The following is a 20,273-nucleotide window of genomic DNA, read 5'->3' on the forward strand; positions in this document are numbered from 1 at the left end:
TAAACCAAATGAATTAAAAGAAACCTCTTTAAAAGTATATATGGCTCTTGCTTATTGTGAGATCAAAACCCTGAACGAGCTTCTTTGAAAAGAGAGCAGTTAGTTGACAGTCAGGATAAACTTTGTGTGTTAAAGTATTAAAATGCAGAAAGACATTTGTGCAAGGATACACTGACAAATAGCACAAGAGTTCCTTAGTGGCTCAGTGGGTTAAGGATCTGGCATCGTCACTGCTATGGCTCAGGTTAATACTATGGTGCAGTTTCGATCCCTGGCCTGGGACCTTCCAAATGCTGCAGGTGTGGCCAAAAAAAACCCTAAAAAACTCCCACCCCAAAACCAAAAAAAAAAAAAAAATAGCCTAGACATCAGGGTGAAGTTTATCATAGCATAGTTGATGTGGCATAGCCTCACAAAGCAGAGTGCAGCAGAGTGATAATGCTTTTGCCCTAATTGAGTGGGTACCTAGCTCTGTACCAGCTCACAGATGCTCAGTAGTCATGTGCCTTTTTGATGAGCAGGCCATTAGGCACATTGCATACTTCCATTTGTATAGGCTGATTGCAGCATTACATTTGGAGCATAAAAGTGTATGTCTTCAGGGAAGGCTTTTCTGTATGTATATTTTTTGATCTCTCCTCATACCTCAGGTGAATAAGCTCATCTTGGAGTCAGACTGTTTTCTCACTTCCCTGATGCAAGACTTATATAGTAATTGCCATGACAACCACTGCTGTTTTGAGGTAGCTTAGTGTTTCATTTGGTCACGTGAAAAAGGAACACAAAATTGTTAGTTCTGTGGTGTGTGATTTTTCTGCCACCCGCTGAGGCAAATTGATTATTTCATGGTTGTAATCTTGGAAAAAAATTACCTTTCAGAAATATGAAACCTAAATATCTACTTCTCTTGCTAATGAAATTACCTATGTCTGTTTTTTTTAATGATCTGAATGAATGATAGTCCTTCTTTCTGTATATCATTTAAAGGAAATTCTTTTGATTTCACTCTTATTTTTTCATTTCTGAATACATGTACTTTGCAGATTCATTAAGGAAAAAGACAAATCTTGTTCATACCACAGTATTCACTTCATAAATAATTTGAACCTAAATGATGAAAGTTTTAATGTTACTAAATTTATTCAGAATATGTTTAAAAATAGAATGAGGATGTAGACATTTTAACACAGGAATTAAATTCATACATGTGCTGTTCCACATATTCCATTTAAAATGCCAAGATGGATTTAGGACCTGAGAACTCATTTTCTCATTAATCCTTCCAATTAAACTTTCTATCCCTTCTCCAAACCTTGGGGGAATGGCAAGGATAGGAACTGAGGAATACGCATTTCAAGCTGGTGGACTGCTCGGGTAATCAGATTGAAAGAATAAAAAGCAAAACATGCTGAATAGAAAGATTTTGGTTTATTTTTCTGCTACATCTGATGGTTTCAGAAATGAAAAATACTAAGTAACAAGTTGGTATTTTTACCCTGGTGAGCTCATTATTAAGTAAGATACTCAGCAGGGGCATAGAATAGATTGGCATGTGAATGTGCTCCAAACAAAATCCATATGGAAACATTCATCTTGATCTTGGGGAAAGGAGACCACTGCTCAGCTGCTTGACCTTCCAACATGTCTTGAAAATATTAACACCTAATTAGTTCATGGTAGAAAGTTTGTAATTAACTTTTTGATGTTAACTCATTGGCACCTACAGATTCTCTAGAACATATTTTTGGTTCAGATTGGTTTATTTTGAAATTTGTATAATTTTATTTTAGTAGATGCCCAAATAAAAAACAGAGACTAAACTTTGAAGAAAGTGTTTTCAATGTTGGTTTCAGTGAAGCTTTGGTGAGTGTGTAGTGATAATTTGGGAGGTCTGTTAAGAGCTATGAATTCTCACTCTAATTTACCATAGCAAAATGTTCTTGGGAGTTCCCTTTGTAGCTCAGCAATAATGAAACTGAATCTGACTGGTATACTAGTATCCACGCGTATGCGGGTTAGATCCCTGGCTCCAGGGTTGCCATGAGCTGTTGTGTAGGTCGCAGACAAGGCTAGGATCCCACATTGCTGTGGCTGTGGTGTAGGCCGATAGCTGTAGCTCCAATTTGACCCCTAGCCTGGGAACTTAGGTGTGCGGAGGGTGTGGCCCTACAAAGCAAACAAACCAACAAAAATTCTTGTTTTCATTTATGTTTTCCTATTTGAAATTCTTAGCAATAGCTTTAGTTGGGATATAAATTCCAAAAAGAATAAATTATGATTTTTATTTGTATGTAAAGTTAATTTATATAAGAAACAACTAATAAATTTCACTATTTAAATCAATGTGCATATCTGACAACTGTATTTGAGAAAGAGTTAACTTTAAGACATTACTAAATGCTTAATATGATGCAATTGACATTGAGAAAACAATTACTTTTTAATATCTGAAGCTTTATGCTTTTAAAATGGTTATTTGAAAATATTGTGACTAACCCTTTGATGTCACTTCTTTGAAAGAAGTGAAATGTGTGTGTGTGTGAGAGAGAGACAGAAAGATGGTGTTTTTATTCCCCATTTCAATTCTGCAATTCAAAATCCTAGCGGAGACTTTTCAACAAATGGTAGAGCTTTGATGTTTATTATTCTCTCTTCACGCACTTCTGTAGGTAACTAATTCTTTCTTTCTCTCCTCTCTCTCGTCTTGTCCATAAAAAGAAACTATCGAGAACAGAGGTATGTGATGACAATAATCTGAACATATAACTGAAAACTGAAAGGCTTAAATCCTATTAGGATCTTTGGAATTTATACATGCAGTTATAAAGAAATTTTACCTTGTCTTTATGCTATAGTGGTCAAAAATTAATCTTGATTTTTCATGACTTTGAAGTGATAATTTTCATAGTGTTGCTATGAAATGTATTAATTTAAAAAATAAATGTCATTATTTACTTTTAATGGTTCTGTCATCCAACTATACTATAAGTAATAGAACTTTTGTGTTACTTTATAGTAATATATAGAGAGAGGTTTATTTTTTTTCTCACCTAAAACAAAATTCCTTTATGTTAAGGTGTCACCTTTGTTTATATTAGTTGATTGGCTTTTCTTCATGTTTATAACACCCTTCTTGCCTAATAATTTCTAAGGGAATTTATTTTTGTTACTGTTGTTATATTAGTAACTTTCATTCATAAATGATAACATTGATAGGGTAACAGCGTTGTGGTCAGGAGAATGTTCTGGCCTTTGAAGAGTCTGCTTTACCTCTGCATGAGAAAATGTATATATATATTTTTGTACAGATCAGAGAATTTCATGGGTAGAGAAAGAAATAACTTGCATAGTTGGAATCTCTGATTGTACTTTTTTGAATTAAAAAACCCATAAAGTCAACCACTCCATTCATTGTAAGCTTAAAATCTGTTTAACCAGCAGTATAAAAAGAGATACAAGAAATCTAAATTAGCCCGTATTAGGGTACATCTTTCACTTTTCACATTTTGAAAATTACTAATGTCATTAGCTATCAATACAAAAAAAATTAAAATATCCTGAAAGTTGACAATCTAGACCATATCATATCATATTAGTTTTGTAGTCAAGACACCTTTGAAGATTCCTACCCACCTTTTCCCACTATTCCATTAAATGCTATAAGCAGATAAGGAATAAGATAATTTCTAGCCCCAACCACAGCTTTCATTTTTTTCTAAACTTGTTCATCTGTTTCCTTCCATGTTGTGATTTAAAATTCTTGGAAGGTTTTAGCATTAGTATCACCCACAGGGCACCAACTGAGATCCTGATCAGTTAGCCATAGGTATTAGAAAATATTAACTTTGTCCTGGAATAACTTACTTCCATCATTAATGGAGAAAGTCAAATGGAAACAAAATTAATTAAATTAAAAAAAAAACCATCAAGAGTTCTCTGTGACATGTCTTAAATTCTTGTGTCCAAAAATACTAGAGAAGAGCTGGAGCCATTTATGCTTTCTGTTGGGTAGAAGATGATCAGCTATATGATAAAAGTAAGTTTGGCGGCTTTCTTCAGGGAAAAATAAAATTAGGTTAGTAGGATCAGAAACAGATGATTTAACTGCATTTCCAGATGAGTTAAGGCTATAAGGTAATTTAACACTGCTGACTGTAAAAAGGAAAGTACATTGTCACAAATAGGCAACATAAACAAAGGTGTTATGGTGTGCTAAGATGTCTTCTCACGGAGATCTCTCCAGAAGAAAGAAATTGCCCACACTACAAAAAATGATAAATACGTAAACTTGTGCACCACTTTCTTCGTCTAACTCAATATATTTATAGGTACAGTTAAGAAAATTTTCATATTAAGAGACTCCTTTTTGTGCCTGATGGAATCATGCCTCCTGATATTATTGAGTCATCATTTCATCAACTGGCAACTCTTTTGGAATCTAGTTTGTATTTTGAGAGTTGTCATGTTTCAGCAGATATTATTTTTTATCCTTTGCTATATTTCAGCACAACCTTTATTTGTTTATTTTTGCCCTTGCCCATAGCTAATGAATCCTAGGGTTTTACAATAAATCTTTGAATGAAGAAGCAGCAAGGAGTAGAAGATATTAGAACAGGAAGTTGTGAGTGTATAAATATCTTCTGAAGGGTTTTTCTTTTTGAGAATATATATTAGAGAAGTTTGTATGGCCAGTGGACCAAAGCATGCATTAGGAAATCATGAAAATAGCTGCTGATGTTCCAATAAAGATGTGCCCACCTCCAAAGGATGCCAGGGAGTAGGAAAAAGAATTTCGAGTTGCCTTTAAATTAGGTCTTCCTTTGAGGTGCCGGGGTGGGAGGAGCAATTGACAAGGAATTGAAAATCCACTTGCTTCTTTGTGGTCTTGGGAAATCACTGAAACTTTCCTCAGCTCTAAAAGCAACAAAAGTTCTTTGCAATCTGTGAAGCATTCTAGCAATGGAAGTTATTTGTATATGGTCTCCGAAGACTTTGTGTTTCTCTAATCTTCAAATGAGTGAGGGAGGTAGGTATGTTTGTCCTCAAAGAGGAAGACAGTATTCTTGACATAAGTGAGGACCACACATCCTGTTGAGCTTGTGAAAGCATTGGTGAACATAAAGGTTTGCTTCAATATTAAATGCATATTAAATATGCAGTTAGTTATCACATTCTTATTAGTGATAATAATGGCTCAGAAATGCCAAATTGAGCATACTTTTTTTCAGATTTTCAGGAAGGTGCAGCAAGTAATTCTGTGAAGCAACCTGATAACCTGGTAAATTTTCCCTCCAGAGAATGTGTCCTCAGGGCTTTCCTTATATTGAAGGAATGTGTGATGGGTTTAATTGTATGTCTGGCAAAAAGATGAGAAGCAAACCTGTTATTTTCTTCTAATGAACAATGGAAGCTCAGTGGCGGCAGAACCCCATACATGAACAATATCACTTAAAACCTGCCAGCGTCATCTCGTGAAGGGTAGAACCACAGAACTGAGGAGCCAGAGAGAATTTGTAGATATCACAGTTGGAAGGATGGCTCTTGATCCTTTTCTTTAAAATCTCCAGGAAAGACCTCCATCATTTTTTTCAGTTGGTGCTATTGTTTATATTTTAGGATAAATGCTCTTGGGACTTAGTAGCTGTATAATTTGTAACAAGAATTAGAAGTCTGAATTTTAGTTTTCAGGCAGGGTTGCAAACAGCAATAAACTAGGAAAGCATTCATTAAACTTGGATTTATAAAACATCCTTATTCAGCTGAAATATTTGCTTCCTTTGAAATGAACATACATCATTGAATATCCATAATGCAAATTAGAATAAATAATTAGAGCTTACATTCCTGATTCATACCTTAAGCAGAAACCTCCTTCCCCATTTCTTTTCTCTGTTTTAGCCACTTTACTTTCTGCTTCTGAACCTTCCTCTTTTTCCCCCAAACCTTTCTTAGTTTATTTTTATACTATTAGTATTCTTATTTCAGTGACATTCATGCATCTGTCAATGTGACTTGTTATACATTACACAATATTTCTTGAAACGCAGACAGCTCAGACACCAACAAAGCTTTGGAGACATTCTTCCTTCAGCATTAAGGTTAAGACTTAATTAAATTTTCTTCATGGTGATCTCATTTTGAGTATGTATGAGGATTATTAAGTTAAATATTATGGTTCAGTGGACCCTTTAAGAAAAAATCAGTCTTCACTCATAGCAGGAACCCTTTCTGAGGAAAAAGAATTTAGTTACATAGCTTTTGTTTTGGTCATTGTTTATAAAAAAAATCATGCACATGTCTAAAATACTTTCATGTGATGTGAGAAGTAATGAGTCATTTCTCCATTATAAAACTTAGCAATGGTTCGGCTACCTTATTCCAAAATTCTATGAGCCTGGCAAAATTTAGGAAGAAAACCATAAAGACAATAAAATAAATTCAGTTTTAACAAATGTAAAGCTATCATTTGGTTGGTCTAAATTTAGTTGGTCATTTATGATCTTTTATAACAAATGATGAACTGATGCTTTTTTTATCATGAGGATCTGATATTCTCTATCTTCACTAGAGGTTAATCAAGAAGAAATAAATTTGTTATAATCTGTAATTGGATATTGAAAAAAGGATAAATTTCTGGATAGTGAAGGATATTAGATATTCTTCTTAGGGGATCTTTAACAAAATCCGTCATCTTTTATTAACATTTTAATGCCTTTACTACATGAAGAAAGTTACAGGCATTTCTTGTGGAATTTAAGGAGAATGTAGAGTAGTTGCTTTATTTGAGAGACTTCACAGTAGAGATAGGTAAGTCTTTAATCTGCCTGGATGATAAAAAGCAAGGCCAGGCCTCCAAAGTTCATTGAACTTATTAAACTTTCCATCCAAATCTTTGAAACCCATAGTTTATACTTTGTTTAGCATGTAGGATGTTTGTACTGTGTGAATGTTGACCATGAACGGCAGAGAAGTTATATTGAAGGGCTGGTAAAATGTGCTTAGTTGAAAAAACAAAACAAAACTGGGCCCCACCCATTATGAGAAGCCGTCCATTTAAGCCTGCAGCCTCTGCGAAGTGAACCCTAGGGGACTGCCTCAAAAGAGAGGGGAGTTTCAGGAATAGATGAATGGAGAAGGGCAAATATGGTCAGAACGTCTGTCTTGAATTTCTTGAGGCAGGTATCATCAGCTTATAAAGATCATCATTAGGGGTCATAGTGACAAAAATGATTTTTTAACTGCAAAGATTATTATTAGAAACATGATGTTGGTTGTTCTTTGGCATTCTTTTATACATATTAATATGATACAAAAGGTGAATATTCCTACTTGAGGCGACTTACAGAACTTTGATTTTATTGAGAGCGTTCTTTCACGCATTGATAGAGTATTTTATTGATAGGCAGCAACACAGGAAATGATTCCAGAGATTTAAAGATCTTGAGTAAGCAGATGTATCTGTGTTATTAACACTATAAATATGGGGAAATTGTGTTATTTTTTGTATAAAATTAATGTTTCATAACACACTGAGAAAAAGATTACAGTGATGAGCTGAAAGTCACTTAAAGGAATAAAAATATTTTGAAGCGAGTTCTCTCATGGTGCAGTGGGTTGTGGCTCCAGTGTTGTCACTGCAGTGACTCGGGCTGCTGCTGGACGTGTGTGTGTTCTCTCTCTGGCCTGGGAATCTGCACATGCCATGGGCAGGGCCAAAAAAAATTTTTTTGAAGGAATTATAGGTAATTATAGGTAAAATTAATCTTATAAGTCTAATGAGAAATTTGATTTCTTTAAAGGGAGGAGTAGATTTAACTACACAAGTTAATATAGGTGCTTTATATCAGTTGAAAATTTTTACTTTGGAGATGTGTGAATATATAGTGTGAGAGAGTGTATTCCGTCACTCAAAAGAACGAATGACCAAGCATTTTAAACATTTAAAACAGTGTGGTCATTGGCATAAGCAGGGAAACAGCTAAGAGTGACCTTTTGGAGATCGAATTTAGCATCATCAAGTGACCATGACTAGTGTAGTAACTAAGGAAAAAACAAATAGGAAGAGGTGTTAACAGAGGTGAGCCTTTGTTGAAGACCTAGTTAAGTACAGCTCCGTATATACTACTTGGGGGTACCTCCAACATCATTGCTGAGTGGAACTGAATCAAGTTGTAGATGCTGTTGCCTATTGGGGTGCCATGCACTGGCAAAGGATCAGATTAGATACCAAGGGAGGGAGGTTGGACCAGGCAGTGGTAAAGTTTTCTACCCTGTTCCCTTAGGAGAAGTAATAAAAATCTGTTCCAATCTTCATTCATTCAACGTTAGAGTAAGTAGGTTGGTAACAGTGAAGACTATAGATTTTCCCTGGTTGGAGATGAAGAGTTGAAGTCACTCACCAGCCACCTTTGTATATTTTTCTGTAGGTTCAACAAGAATTCCCTTAATTTTTCAGCCCTGTCTTCCCTTTGTTAAATTAGCGGCCTTTACACATTCTTGTGCGCAGTTACAGAATGACCTTTTTATTGACCTTTGAATCTCTTGCAGTTTCTTCATATTTCTATTAAATGAATAGTGAGACTCCACACTGAACAAAAAACTCGAATAAGAATTTATTTGGATTCAATTATAGAACATAGCTTAGAAACCAATCAGTTTTTAAGACCAAATCAAATAGTGTTCAGAAATTGTGACTAGTTTTCTTACCACAGTGGAAAAACAAAACAAAACCAAAAAACCAAAAAAACAGTGCCTTATCTGGACAAGGACACGTGTCTCAATACATTTTCTTCAACACCAGTTTTTGTTCTTGTTTAAAGGCAAAATGGCAGTTAACATCTCTGAAATATAATTAAGTTACAGTGAAAAAACCTCATCTTTTCATATTTTTCCCCTCAAATAAGGGTTTATTCATCTGGACTGTAAAGACTGCAGCGATTGCTTTTCTGACTCTACAGTTAGAATGACTTGAACAGCTGTCACATTTATTAATAATCTTACGTGTTGTTATAGATTTGATTCATGTAGATCATTACTCCTACCTCTTTTTTTCCTAAGATAATATTTGTATATGTCTGTGTTCATGTGTGTGTCTTGTTTTCTGACTCTGAAATGTTTATTATGCCTTAGACAGTTACCCCAGGGAGATTATGTAAAAAAGCCTGGAGATGGCGACTCTTTTTATAGCGACATTCCTCCTGGAGTCAGCACAAACTCAGCATCTAGTTCTAAGAAGAGGTCTGCTTTTCTGTCGCATTTTCAGATTTCTACCTGTTCCATCACACATTATTCCATTAGTCAGAACATTTCATTATTTTGCAGCAGGTTTGATTACTTCTTCCTTCTTTCTTGAATGTTAAAAAAGAGTATCCTTTGTTCTTTGATTACTCTACTTCAAAATGCCATATGCTCAGAACCACTGGTTTAACAAATCAGGCCAGAAATCCAAACCAAATCAAGCTAAACAAGGGACAACCCTAAATCTATATAGAAACCCCCGGGTTTTGGTTTTTCAACGTTGCTCTTATACGGCTTATGAAACTATACATAGAGTTTGATCATATTTTAAATGGTGAGCTTTATGTCATGTTTGGTAGTCAAAGAAAAAGGTTACTGTCATGCTTCAATAAAAGCAGTTGTTAAAATGAAATGATAATATAAATGCTGCATTGAATATTTTTTTAGTTTAAAATTTATCGAAGCTAAGCTTGCTATGGGAAAAAAAAAAGATCGCTTCTCTGTGAATCATACATTTAAATATTATGATTTTTACCTTTCATTCTTGGAATGATTAATTCTAGGTTTTATAACTTAGAGCTTGGTTGTCAAATTAATTTTAACTATATTTAATGTTTGCCTGAGTTTTGTTAACAGTCCAGATGGGGTTAATATATTATTTATATGTCTTAAACTTGGATGCTGTATTCTTGCTCCAGGATCTTAAGGTGTATAAGACCATTTAAAACCCTGCATGCTTTATAATTGTTTAATGAAATAAGCTGACAGATGAAATAAATAGTTGGAAAGTTTTAGGAAATGAGACCTGCGTTCATATTGGAAAAAAAGCTAAAATATTCCTATGGACGAGTTTCTCTGAAATTGTTGGTAGGGGTGTGATATATAGAAGAAAAAGAATGATAGCCCCATGCATTACTTTGGGCACAGTAGTTACTTTGTAGATTGAAAGGGAAATTGCTAGTTTATTGAGAAGAAACATCTCTTCTGGAGTTCTAAATAGAGTAAATTATCTGTGAAAATTCTGCAATAGATGTCACTCTTTATAAACAATTAGGAAAAAGAATGGAAGCAATTAGTGAGATCTGGGAATCCTGTGTGGAACTGTCCTAAGCATGAAGGATTGTTTTCACTCAGATAACGTAGCTTAAAGCAAAAGTAAAAGTATTATTTTTGCATGAGGAGTACAATTCTAAGAAGGATACTCAAAAAATTGTACTTTTAACCTACTGGGGACTTTTTGGCTAAGAGAATAAGATTTACTTAAATTCTCTCGGTATATAATTATTTTCTTGGTCAAATATGTAATTTTAAATTAAATAACATGGTAAATAAGTAGAGAAATCAATGGATTCCAGCAGAATTTCTGTTGTCCTTTTGTACAAAATAGGAGTCATTCTATACTTAGTAAATGCTGTCGAAAAATCTAGGGAGTTATGTAGTCATTGTGCTGAGTTCCATTTATTTTCATTCATCCGCAGAAAGTTCCTTTGAAAATAGACCTTGTTAGCAGTTAACTGGAATGATATGTGGAAAGGTGTTTAAAGCATTGCTATTTTCTGAAGTACCTCAACAAGAACTTAAAATAGTGATTTGAATAATTACCAGAAATTAGCAAAATCTTAATGTGTTTTGACTTGAAACAGTTAAATATTGTGTCAAATTATGTGACTCCTCCTAAGTGTATGTAGTTTGTCAGAATGCTTTTCTTATATGGTACGAGGTAGGTGTGTAAATTTTGCTTCTTGTAGACAATTCATTTAAAGATGGCAGGATACAAAGGGCGAAAGGGCCTAACGGTACATGGACTTCATGAGAGACACTTCCATGATAAACATCTGACGCTGTTCAGTTATTGGGCAATTTAACCAACAGTATCATATTTTGGGGGGGGGGGCACAGTTTTGGAGAAAATGCCAATTCTCAGAAAATAATTTTATTCTTTAAGAACACCTAAATATTTGATCAAGGCTAGTCACTTCCATTGAGCAAATCTTAATGAAATCTCTTGGAAGTCCATGTTCTCATAACAATACTTGAATGGAAGCCATTGCTTTACCATTAAGAAACATCTATGGTGGGACCCCATTATAACTCAGCTGCTTGGACTATGTAACTGAAATATGTAGTGAATTTGCTATCTATGGTTGCTGTGTTCTGGGGAATGGAATTGGCTTGCATTGTATCCTGATACTTTTCAATTACAAAGTATTGTAATGGGGTTCCATTGTATTTGACTTTTCTTAAATTGAATGTTGTGTAATTCTGCCTTCTTCATGAAGACTTTCATGTTCTCTTCATTCTTTCATTTCAGATTTTTTTATTTCTTGATTTATTTTAACGCACAGTAATGCTTAGAAGTTTCGCTTACTGATTTCAAAACCTTCATTTGATTATATGTTTGAACACTATGTATACATTTTCAATTTCAGGTCAAATGGACTCTCCCATTCTTGGAGTGAAAGGATTCCAGATACAAAACATATTTCAGACATCTGTGAAAATGGGCGGCCTCGAAGTAACTCTTGGCAAGGTATTCGGTGGCATTCTGAACCCATCTGTACTCATCGTCTAAATGCTATGTTTTGTGGTTCTTGGTTGTAAAGACTTGTTCTTTGCTGTAAGGTCTTTAGCTTTTCTCCCAACAGAGAGGAAGGCATTTATAATGAGAGTCCAGTGCATTTTTTCTTGGATGGGAAATAATAGGATTTGCTAGCACCAGTGCACTGGACACACTGAGAAGGCTCTGCAGAGCTCTGAAGCCCTGTGTTCTGGGCTGGTGCTGGCTGTGAATTGTACCCCCTTGAAATACTGTGTGATTAAACACATGGCAATTAAATTTATTTTTATTCAAACCTAGCTTCATAAACCCATCTTTTTCAGGTAACCTGGGAGGCAACAGAAAGAAAATCAGAGGCAAAAGATTTAGACCTCGGTCTAATTCAACTGAGTAAGTCTGAACATGTAATGGAAAAAGACACTCCAAGGTCCTGTGCCATGACTGTGAAAAGTTAATTAACCAGATCATGAAAGAGCCATGCCTCTTGGCCTTGGTTTTATCTTTTTAATTCTTTTTTTTTTTTCCCTTTTAAAATTAATCTTGGCTTTTCTCTTTTACTTAGGCATCTCCGCAACTGTGCCCATACCAATTCTGCCTGATAGTGCAGGCTTTTTCCTCCAGTAACCTGCCATTGAGGTGTTTGGGTTCCGTTTGAAGGGAATTTTGATAACATTCCTTTCTTCTCATCACCCCGGGTCCAGCCATTCCAGAGGGGTCACCCTTCCTCCCCCCAGTATTCATACAGCCCGGAAGCATCAGGGGAAAATTCCCACGTCCTAGAGCATGATGACTGCTCACAGTGTGAAACCACCGCTCCGAGAGCTTCATGGCTGCAATCTAAGCATTCTCTCAGACTACGGGAATATGTTTCCCTTTTAATTTTCCTTCTGAGGACCTTTAAAGGGGCACTTACCTAAACTTGCTCTTTAATGGAATCATTGTCACTAGATGCAACACTATCCTTTTTAAATGATAGCCACATTTTTTTTTTTTTTTAAGTAGAGGTGGGGTCTAAAATGCCATTGAAAGTCATTTATAATGAGGTAAACACCAGGCACTTTTTTCAGTTTATTTCTCCTCTTAAGAAAGTTCAGGCAAAACCAGGCTTCCTCAAACCTTTACCTCCATCATGGAATAAAACATACCTTCATTTCCTACTGGACCTGGCCGCCTGGTTTTCATTAACTGTACTTTTTGGACCCCCTTAATTTTTTTTTTTAACCTATTTCTCACTTTAGTGCTAGTGATTATTCCCTGGATCTTTATTGCTTCTTCATGCCTTAATACTTAAAAAAAAAAAAAAAAAACCTGAATAGCAGATATTTGTTAACTGCTTGTCAGAAACTCACGTTAGCTTTTCCATCATATACCCTGCCTTTTTTCAGTCCAGGACAATAACATTGCCCTGAAATTTGGAACTTCCTGCTGATGGTATTGTCTAGTAAGTGGCTTGTCAAAGTTTACTAGAGGATACTTTACTTAGAAACAAGAGATAGGTTCCAGTGATGAGCATTGCATGGTCCAGAAATGGCATCATAGAACTCCATCACAAATAACTAATCCGTTAGAGTTTATCTTATACATTCCCAAAGCGCTTGGATGCTTTAGGGCTCATCCTGGATAAACTCTTCTTGGAATGTGGTTTGATTTGTTTTGCATGAGGTCACCTGGTAAGAGCTTTTTTAAGCTTATCTCAGTTGCTCACAAGAGTACAGATAAAACTGCAAAAATATTCTTCAGAACTTTCTTTGTGTACTGTTTAGTGTTCTAACAGCATTTTCTATAACAAGGCTTTGAAAACGCCTACATGAATACCAACCAAATAGCCGATCTTATATTAAAGCTAGGAGTTTAGGACCCAAAGACTTCTTGGCATTTAGCAGTGTTTTCTAGCCTAATCACTTATTTTAAAAAAAAAAAACAACTATAAAATCCCCACTCATATCATGTGACAAATATTATGATACTCTACATCACCCTTGATAAATATTGCCTGTGAGATAGTTATTATATTTCATAAGACATCATAATGGAATCATCTTTATGAAGAAGAATGAAGGACTCTCAGATGTTTCAGATTTTCAGATTTGGTTACAGGGCCCATGTTACCTGCATGGAGCCAAGTCTGTGAAGCTGACACTATCCTCACATTCTCTCATACCTTATTGTCCAGACATTATGTTTTGTTTTTCTTTTCTAAAAAAAATCTGAATATATAGCATATCTAGAATTATGTCGACAGCTTTTTAAGAGACTTTCTGTATTTGTTAAATGATCCCATTTTCTTCTGATATAACAGTATCATTTATTTGCGTGGCTCCAGAGGAGCAGAATGACCACGGACAAACATAGCTTTTTAATTTTTCTTTTAAGATTAAGAAGTATAATCAGGTCCATTATTCAACCTTCCCTTTAGTACCTCCTCATCCCAAAGGGTGATGAGACATCGGGGCATGAATGAAAACATGCACCACCAATGCACACCCTGCTATAAAATGTCCTTGTTTATTGTATTGTTTTCCCACTCAAAGCTTTTGCATCTTCCTCACTGTTGTACGTGATGTTTAAAAAAAAAAAAAAAAAAAGAAAGAAAGTTTTTGGCTTAGACTTTGTATTATATATTGTGTTTTTACAGGAGGGAGCCCCAAGCACCTGAGCCTGGGCACTCCCTCGCCCAGACTGTCCCATCCCAAGGCATAAGCCCAGGGGGCTCTGACAGCCCCCAGACAGGGAGTCTGGATCACAGGTCAGTCTCCACCTGCCCTCTCATTCTGGGCTGCCACTTAATCTCCCTCCAAGTCCCTTCCTTGGCTGAGAACAGGGTCATTTGATCTCTGACTGACCACCAACGTCAGCTGATTTTCCTCTGCCTTTCCATCCTGGAGAACACATAGAGCTCTCCTATCCTGTTGAACGCATTTTTTTTTTTTTTTTTTGCATGTTGCGCTACAAGCCAAGTCAAGCCACATAGGCAGATTATCCCAGGTTGTTGACAGCCCATCACTCCAGCTGGCCTGACCTAGAGATGTTAGGAGGCCCCAGGTGAGGGCCCTTGGATGGGCACATCCTCAGAAGGCATAAGACTGGGCAGCTCTCTTCAGCAACCTCTAGTGAAGTAGTCACAGCTTCCCGAGATGCTCCCCAACACGGAGAGAAAGGTCCACCCGTTGCAAGCCAGGCCCTGTGTCTGTAGGTTTCATGGGACAGCTTCTAAGACTGACAGTGAGAGGAACAGGTCTCCTCCTGGAAGTGGCCGACTGCCTGTGGGTGACTCAGTTTGCTGTATGGCTATGTTTCACCCAGTACCAGCTGCATGGGCTTTTTCTTCGGTTTTCCCCAGGCCGGAGCATTCACTAGCCTTCATGTGTGGCTGCAATTGCTTTTTGACTTTTTTCTTTTTGTTCAGAGTCTCAGTGGAAATCTCGATGCAAGTTTTAATTGGCGATCTCTGTCAAAGCACAAGTTGGTGGTGATTGTGGCTAAAGGCCAAAAGAAGTGTGGGTTGTTCTCAAGTCAGGGGACCTTATCTTAGCAAAAATGGTCTTGTCAGCATGAAAAGCAGCCAAGCCCTTCTCTCAGGAGGGAACGTCATGATGTTATTTTGTGATGTACATGGATTATGGCTAAAAAAATTGAGGGAAAGCACTACGAAAGATAATCTAATTTTGTTGATATAACTGTGGAAATGTATCTTGATTGAAATGTGTCTACAAACTAAAACTAATAGAGAGGAAAGAAGTGAACTTTAACCACAAACAAGTAGTATATATTATAATTTCCCTAGTTTATTTCCAAATAACTTTAAAAGTTTTATAGAGCTTGACTCTTCATTGTCTGTAATATCTCAAGAGGTTATCTTTTCAATGAAAAACACTCAGTAAAACCTCCAAATTCTTCTAAGACCCAATTTGTTGAATCTGTATTTATAGGACAAAGACAGTCTCTGAGGGGATGTGTTTTTGCTTGGCTCTCGGGGTAAAAAATCAAAAGAAACTCTGAAAAAAAATGAAAAACAAAAACCCTTGCATTCACAATTTTACTACCTTTTGACTTTTCCTTTGTGCAGTAATTCTGATGGAGACTTTGCCAGCTCCATCAGGAAAGCGTTATGTAAGGTTATCCTTGTCCTCTGGCAGTCACTCCCATTATGATCAGACACTCAGAAGGCAACTTCTGAGGGTCATTTCCTAAAGGAAACATGAACGCTTTAGCCTGGAGAGCACAAGGGGCAGGAAGGCACACGGCAGCTGCACCTAAGTGACTAAACCCACCTGCAAGATCACGAAGGCCTGTTGGGACCACCCTTACTGTTTGCTGGGTCTTCAGGATCGGAACAGTGGGGCCCTTCCTGTTCGTTACAGTGCTAGCTGGATCACCTTTCTCGTTAACTCCCGCTTGAGATCTGCCCTTGGGAGTGAGACAGAGGCCGTGTAAAAGCTGTTCCTTCCATATTGGAAAGAGAACGTGGCTCTTTTTCACTGTTTTTGAGGTGTTATATCATCAAACAGCAGGTTGGAGTTGCAGCCATCTGAGTATTCTCAAAATGCCCCTTTATCATTTGAAAACCAAGGAGCCAAATGAACGGTGGCCTGGAAAAAGCCACTCTGGAGGTGGGTGAGTGGGACTGCCGACAGTACCCTGATTGAAAGAGCTCTTGATCCGCTTTGGGAAACCACTGGAAAGGCTTTCCCGGAAATGTTGAGTACATTCTCGAATGCCTTGAGCCTTGGTGTAGCTGAGTTAATTCTCATGTCATTGTACAGACTGCCTCATAATCACCCCGAATCCATCCTGGTTTATTTGGCATAGTCACTTGCATTTGGAGGGTGAAGAACATCCTTGCTAAGCTTGTGCTGTGTATTTTCAGATTTTCTATCTTGTTCTGCTTTCTTTGTTCCTTCCATTGCTTTCTGCAGGTATTTAAACCCATGGTTCAAAAGAGACTATAATGTAGCTAAGTGGGTAGAAGATGTGAATAAAAACACTGAAGGACCATACTTTAGGTATTTCATAAATTAATTTTATATCCTTTTCAAATTCCCCCAGCACATACAAACACTGTGATGTGACTGGCCCTCTATCTTGTATCTCCCAATACAAGTTCCCATAGATGGAAAGGGTCCTTGTTTATTTGCTGCCTTTTGATCTCTGTTTTTGGCTTCGTGGGCAAGTCCAGTTCTTTTCTGAATGTTTCAAATGAAGCCATTTGCAAGGGTTGCCATTTAGTGCATGTCCCTATCACCATCTTGAGCTTTTTTAGTAGCTTTCTCTTCATTCTATGCTATGTAGTGTTCTATGGGCATGAAACATACTTTCCACTAATAAAGCAGCACTATTAACCCCAACAACTTAATTTCTGGAATCTGGAGGTTTCATAATGCATTTTTCCTACTTATTGCCATAAGAGTGCATAGTGCATACAAAAACTCAAGGAGAAACATGAAAGGAAATGAAATGAAATGTAGTGGAATTTTACTTTGAGTCAAACCAATGATTTGACATAACTTAAAAATTATTGGGATGATAATTGGTCACATGAGAGTGTGTAGAATGAGTTTAGGTTTTATTTGGTCAGCACACCCACTGGCTACCAGAGAAGGACTGTGCTGAGAAGGGTTTTGCAGAGTCTCCAAAAAGCATCTAAGACATTTTTATTCCAGTTAGAATGTGGTTGTCTAACACTTCAAATACAGTAGGAAGCAGATCAGAAACATGATCTTGATTCACAAAAAAGCAGACAGAGTATTCCTACATTTTAGAAACTTGCACATTGACTCAATTTACTGCAGCTCAGAGTAACATTGGATGTCAAAATTTCCAAGAGCTCCTTATGGCATATTTTCACTCTTTATAATATCAAAATGGTTTCCTAGAGGTATATGTCTACTTTATGTCTGACTACTTTGTAGACAACTAATGTAAGAAGCAATATAGACTCAATTACTACCTCTTCTGAACATAACTTAAAACAATAAACTGTCAGATCACTTATTGCCATGACTTGGGTCAGTATTTATCAGATATCAAAATATCTATGTATTTTTAACTCTCAGCACCCATATAAGGTGGACTTTCTCTTCCAGTGTACCATTTAGTCTAGACATGTATAGTTTGAGAAAATGATTAGACCTACCTGCGTTTTAATTTGATCCATACATTTGCATATAACCCAAGGAAAGCATAACCCCTGCCTGCTCACGGAACTATATCTTGCTTTGTACCCCATCTTTCCCTCCTGCCCTGTCCCTCTGCTTATACCACTTTTCCACTGAACCTCATACACATACACTCACATTCAAACATCCCACCCTCACCTGTAGCTCCCAAGATGGCCAGCGTCAGGAGGACAGGTAAGATGATTTTGGATGTTATTTGGAATCTTGGCTCACCTGCAGTCCTATTTCTCCTTTCTATTTTCCTCAGGCTTGTGGGCAGATTATAATTTGTATTAGCCATGTAACCAAAACAGAATGACTTTTGTCCCATGTGGGGTAGGGCTTATATGCCTAAATCGACATAACATTTTTTGCAGCAATAATTTGTGAAATGGTACTCCGGAAGAGTTGATTCACCTCCCCTGGGTGAGCTGAGTAGTCTGTGTGGTTCCCAGAGAAGAGTTCACATTTTTTAAAACTAGCACCCAGGTCTGCCCAGAAGCTGCATGACTAAATGCAATTTGGATGGGGAAACGCTTCAGCTCCCCCAGTTGCACGTGCAAAGCTGCAAGGGCAATTTTAGAGGGTCCCTTTATCTCCTCTTGTAATATGAAATGTTGGCTCCTATGGAAGAGAGTCTTATTAAGAATTCCTTGTTAAAAGTCCATGCTTATGTTTAAAGGCTAGATATAATTCAGCGGAGGGTCAAAAGTTAACTGTCATTTGGGAGTTAATAAGTTTATGAAGGTTATGCCAGTAAGACTTGAAAATCAATTCAGAATTTTCATGGAAGTGGTGAATAACCGAAATAGCCCAGGACTTGAAGCACAATGACTCCAGCACAACAGAGAATTTCATCCGCTCTCCATCCACACCTAGTCTCACATAGGAGGCCAAAGCATATCCATGCCATGGCTTATGCTTTGCCAACCCAATGCTTAAGCTCAGATCTGCTGCATCTGCCTCCAGGTCATTCAGGGTTACCTCTCCTGCCAAAACCACTAATGAGGGCAAAGGTCGTTTTATTAATCACCCATGTGGTGTGGGGTCTGTGACATCCCTCCCAAAACGCGGTGAGGACTTTGCAGTAAACTGGTCCAGAATATAGCCCAGCATTAAAAAGCACATATGGCGTCCATATCACTGGGAAGAGCAGAGGAAATGCCCAGAGATTTCTAGTGATCGGAGTGCATCGCTGGCTCCCTTACCCAGTCCCATCTGACAGTGTTCGCTCAAATTGTTGCCAGTGTATATGCAGATCATCACGAAGGAGCAGGTGAGGTCAGAGGGAGAGCAGTATCTTCTCACACCTAGATCCTGGGGCAACTCTCTTGGTAATAGTGTTTTACGAGCTCATAGAAGGTTTCCTTGCTGTGGGCTGTTATCCACTTGATTACTCACGTCATCAGTGGTTTTACTTCCATGATTCTGTGGAAATGCAGCAACGCTGGAAAGGAACTACTGATAACAACTGTCACGTATTGAGTGCCTGCATCTCACAACATCTTGAGATGTAGGCATTCTTATTCACTTTCCATGCATGGAGGAAACTGAGGAAAGACCAACTCGAGGTCATACAGCTAGTAACGTCAGAACCCAAATTATGAACCTGGCTCTGACTCCAGAATCTGTTCCTTTTCATCAGACTGTTATAAAATTTGCCTGCGAACACAGCCTAGTGAACAAGGGGGTGGGGACATGTGTCCCTCGTGTGTGACTGGCCTGGTTCTAGCCTGTTCTGGGGAACAGAACTGAACCAAGGTTGTCTACAGAAGGCAATAGAAGGAGGACTGATGTAACCCAAGACCCACCACATTCCACTGGCCCACGGACACACCTTCATCTTCACTGTGTGTTTCGAAATGGCACCCGCTATGGTTATGATGGTTTTTAAAAAAATGCAATAATGATAATGGTTAGCATTTGTCCAACGTTTGCTTTAGAAGTGAATGAGCTGGGTTGGTGCCTGGATTATAGTGAAAGCTGGTGGGAACCACCAAGCAAGTAGCCAGGGTCAGAAAAGAGCCTGGAGGCAGTTTCGAAAAAATTTCTTTCTTAGAGAGCTGTGGGAAATTTGGAGTTTGTTTCTGTTTTCCCTAAACTGCTTTATCCTGCCTTCTCCTCTGCTCTTATTCTGACTCCTGCTCTAATGCTCTCCATCCTCCCACATAATCCCCTTTATGCTGTCACACACTACCCTGCTTCCAGCCCCCTGCCCCTTGCCCCTGCTAAACTGTGCTGTTCGGTTTTTCTTACCCTTGGTTCGTAGTGTCAGGTACATGAGTGGAGGAGGGAGTAAATGTGCAATTTCTTTGAGGTTCTAG

At 37.5% G+C, this 20,273-nt stretch overlaps 1 protein-coding gene across 41 annotated transcripts in view; it reads left to right on the plus strand.

Annotated features, from left to right (window-relative positions):
- ADAM22 (ADAM metallopeptidase domain 22) overlaps nt 1-20,273 on the plus strand; it is a 237,340-nt gene that overhangs the window by 204,111 nt on the left and 12,956 nt on the right. For 4 of the 41 annotated variants that reach the window (XR_014815730.1, XR_014815733.1, XM_021063355.2 and 1 more), the window contains exons 26-27: nt 11,667-11,767; nt 12,118-12,184. Coding sequence is in view for 29 of the 41 variants with exons in the window: in XM_021063355.2 (XP_020919014.1) it covers nt 11,667-11,767; nt 12,118-12,184 (168 nt within the window). In the remaining 12 variants the exon portion in view is untranslated. Of the gene's footprint in view, nt 1-2,718; nt 2,737-9,129; nt 9,325-11,666; nt 11,768-12,117; nt 12,189-12,356; nt 13,761-14,429; nt 14,541-16,710; nt 16,798-18,114; nt 18,145-20,273 lie in introns of those variants that run through there. The other 37 variants (XR_014815738.1, XM_021063348.2, XM_084976940.1 and 34 more) reach the window with 27 other exon arrangements.

This window comes from Sus scrofa, chromosome 9 (genome assembly GCF_054392235.1).
Source record: "Sus scrofa isolate SSC_HxYL_T2T_F1_AM1 chromosome 9, Sscrofa_HxYL_maternal_Yorkshire_Landrace_v2.0, whole genome shotgun sequence".
In the NCBI taxonomy this organism is placed as follows: domain Eukaryota; kingdom Metazoa; phylum Chordata; class Mammalia; order Artiodactyla; family Suidae; genus Sus; species Sus scrofa.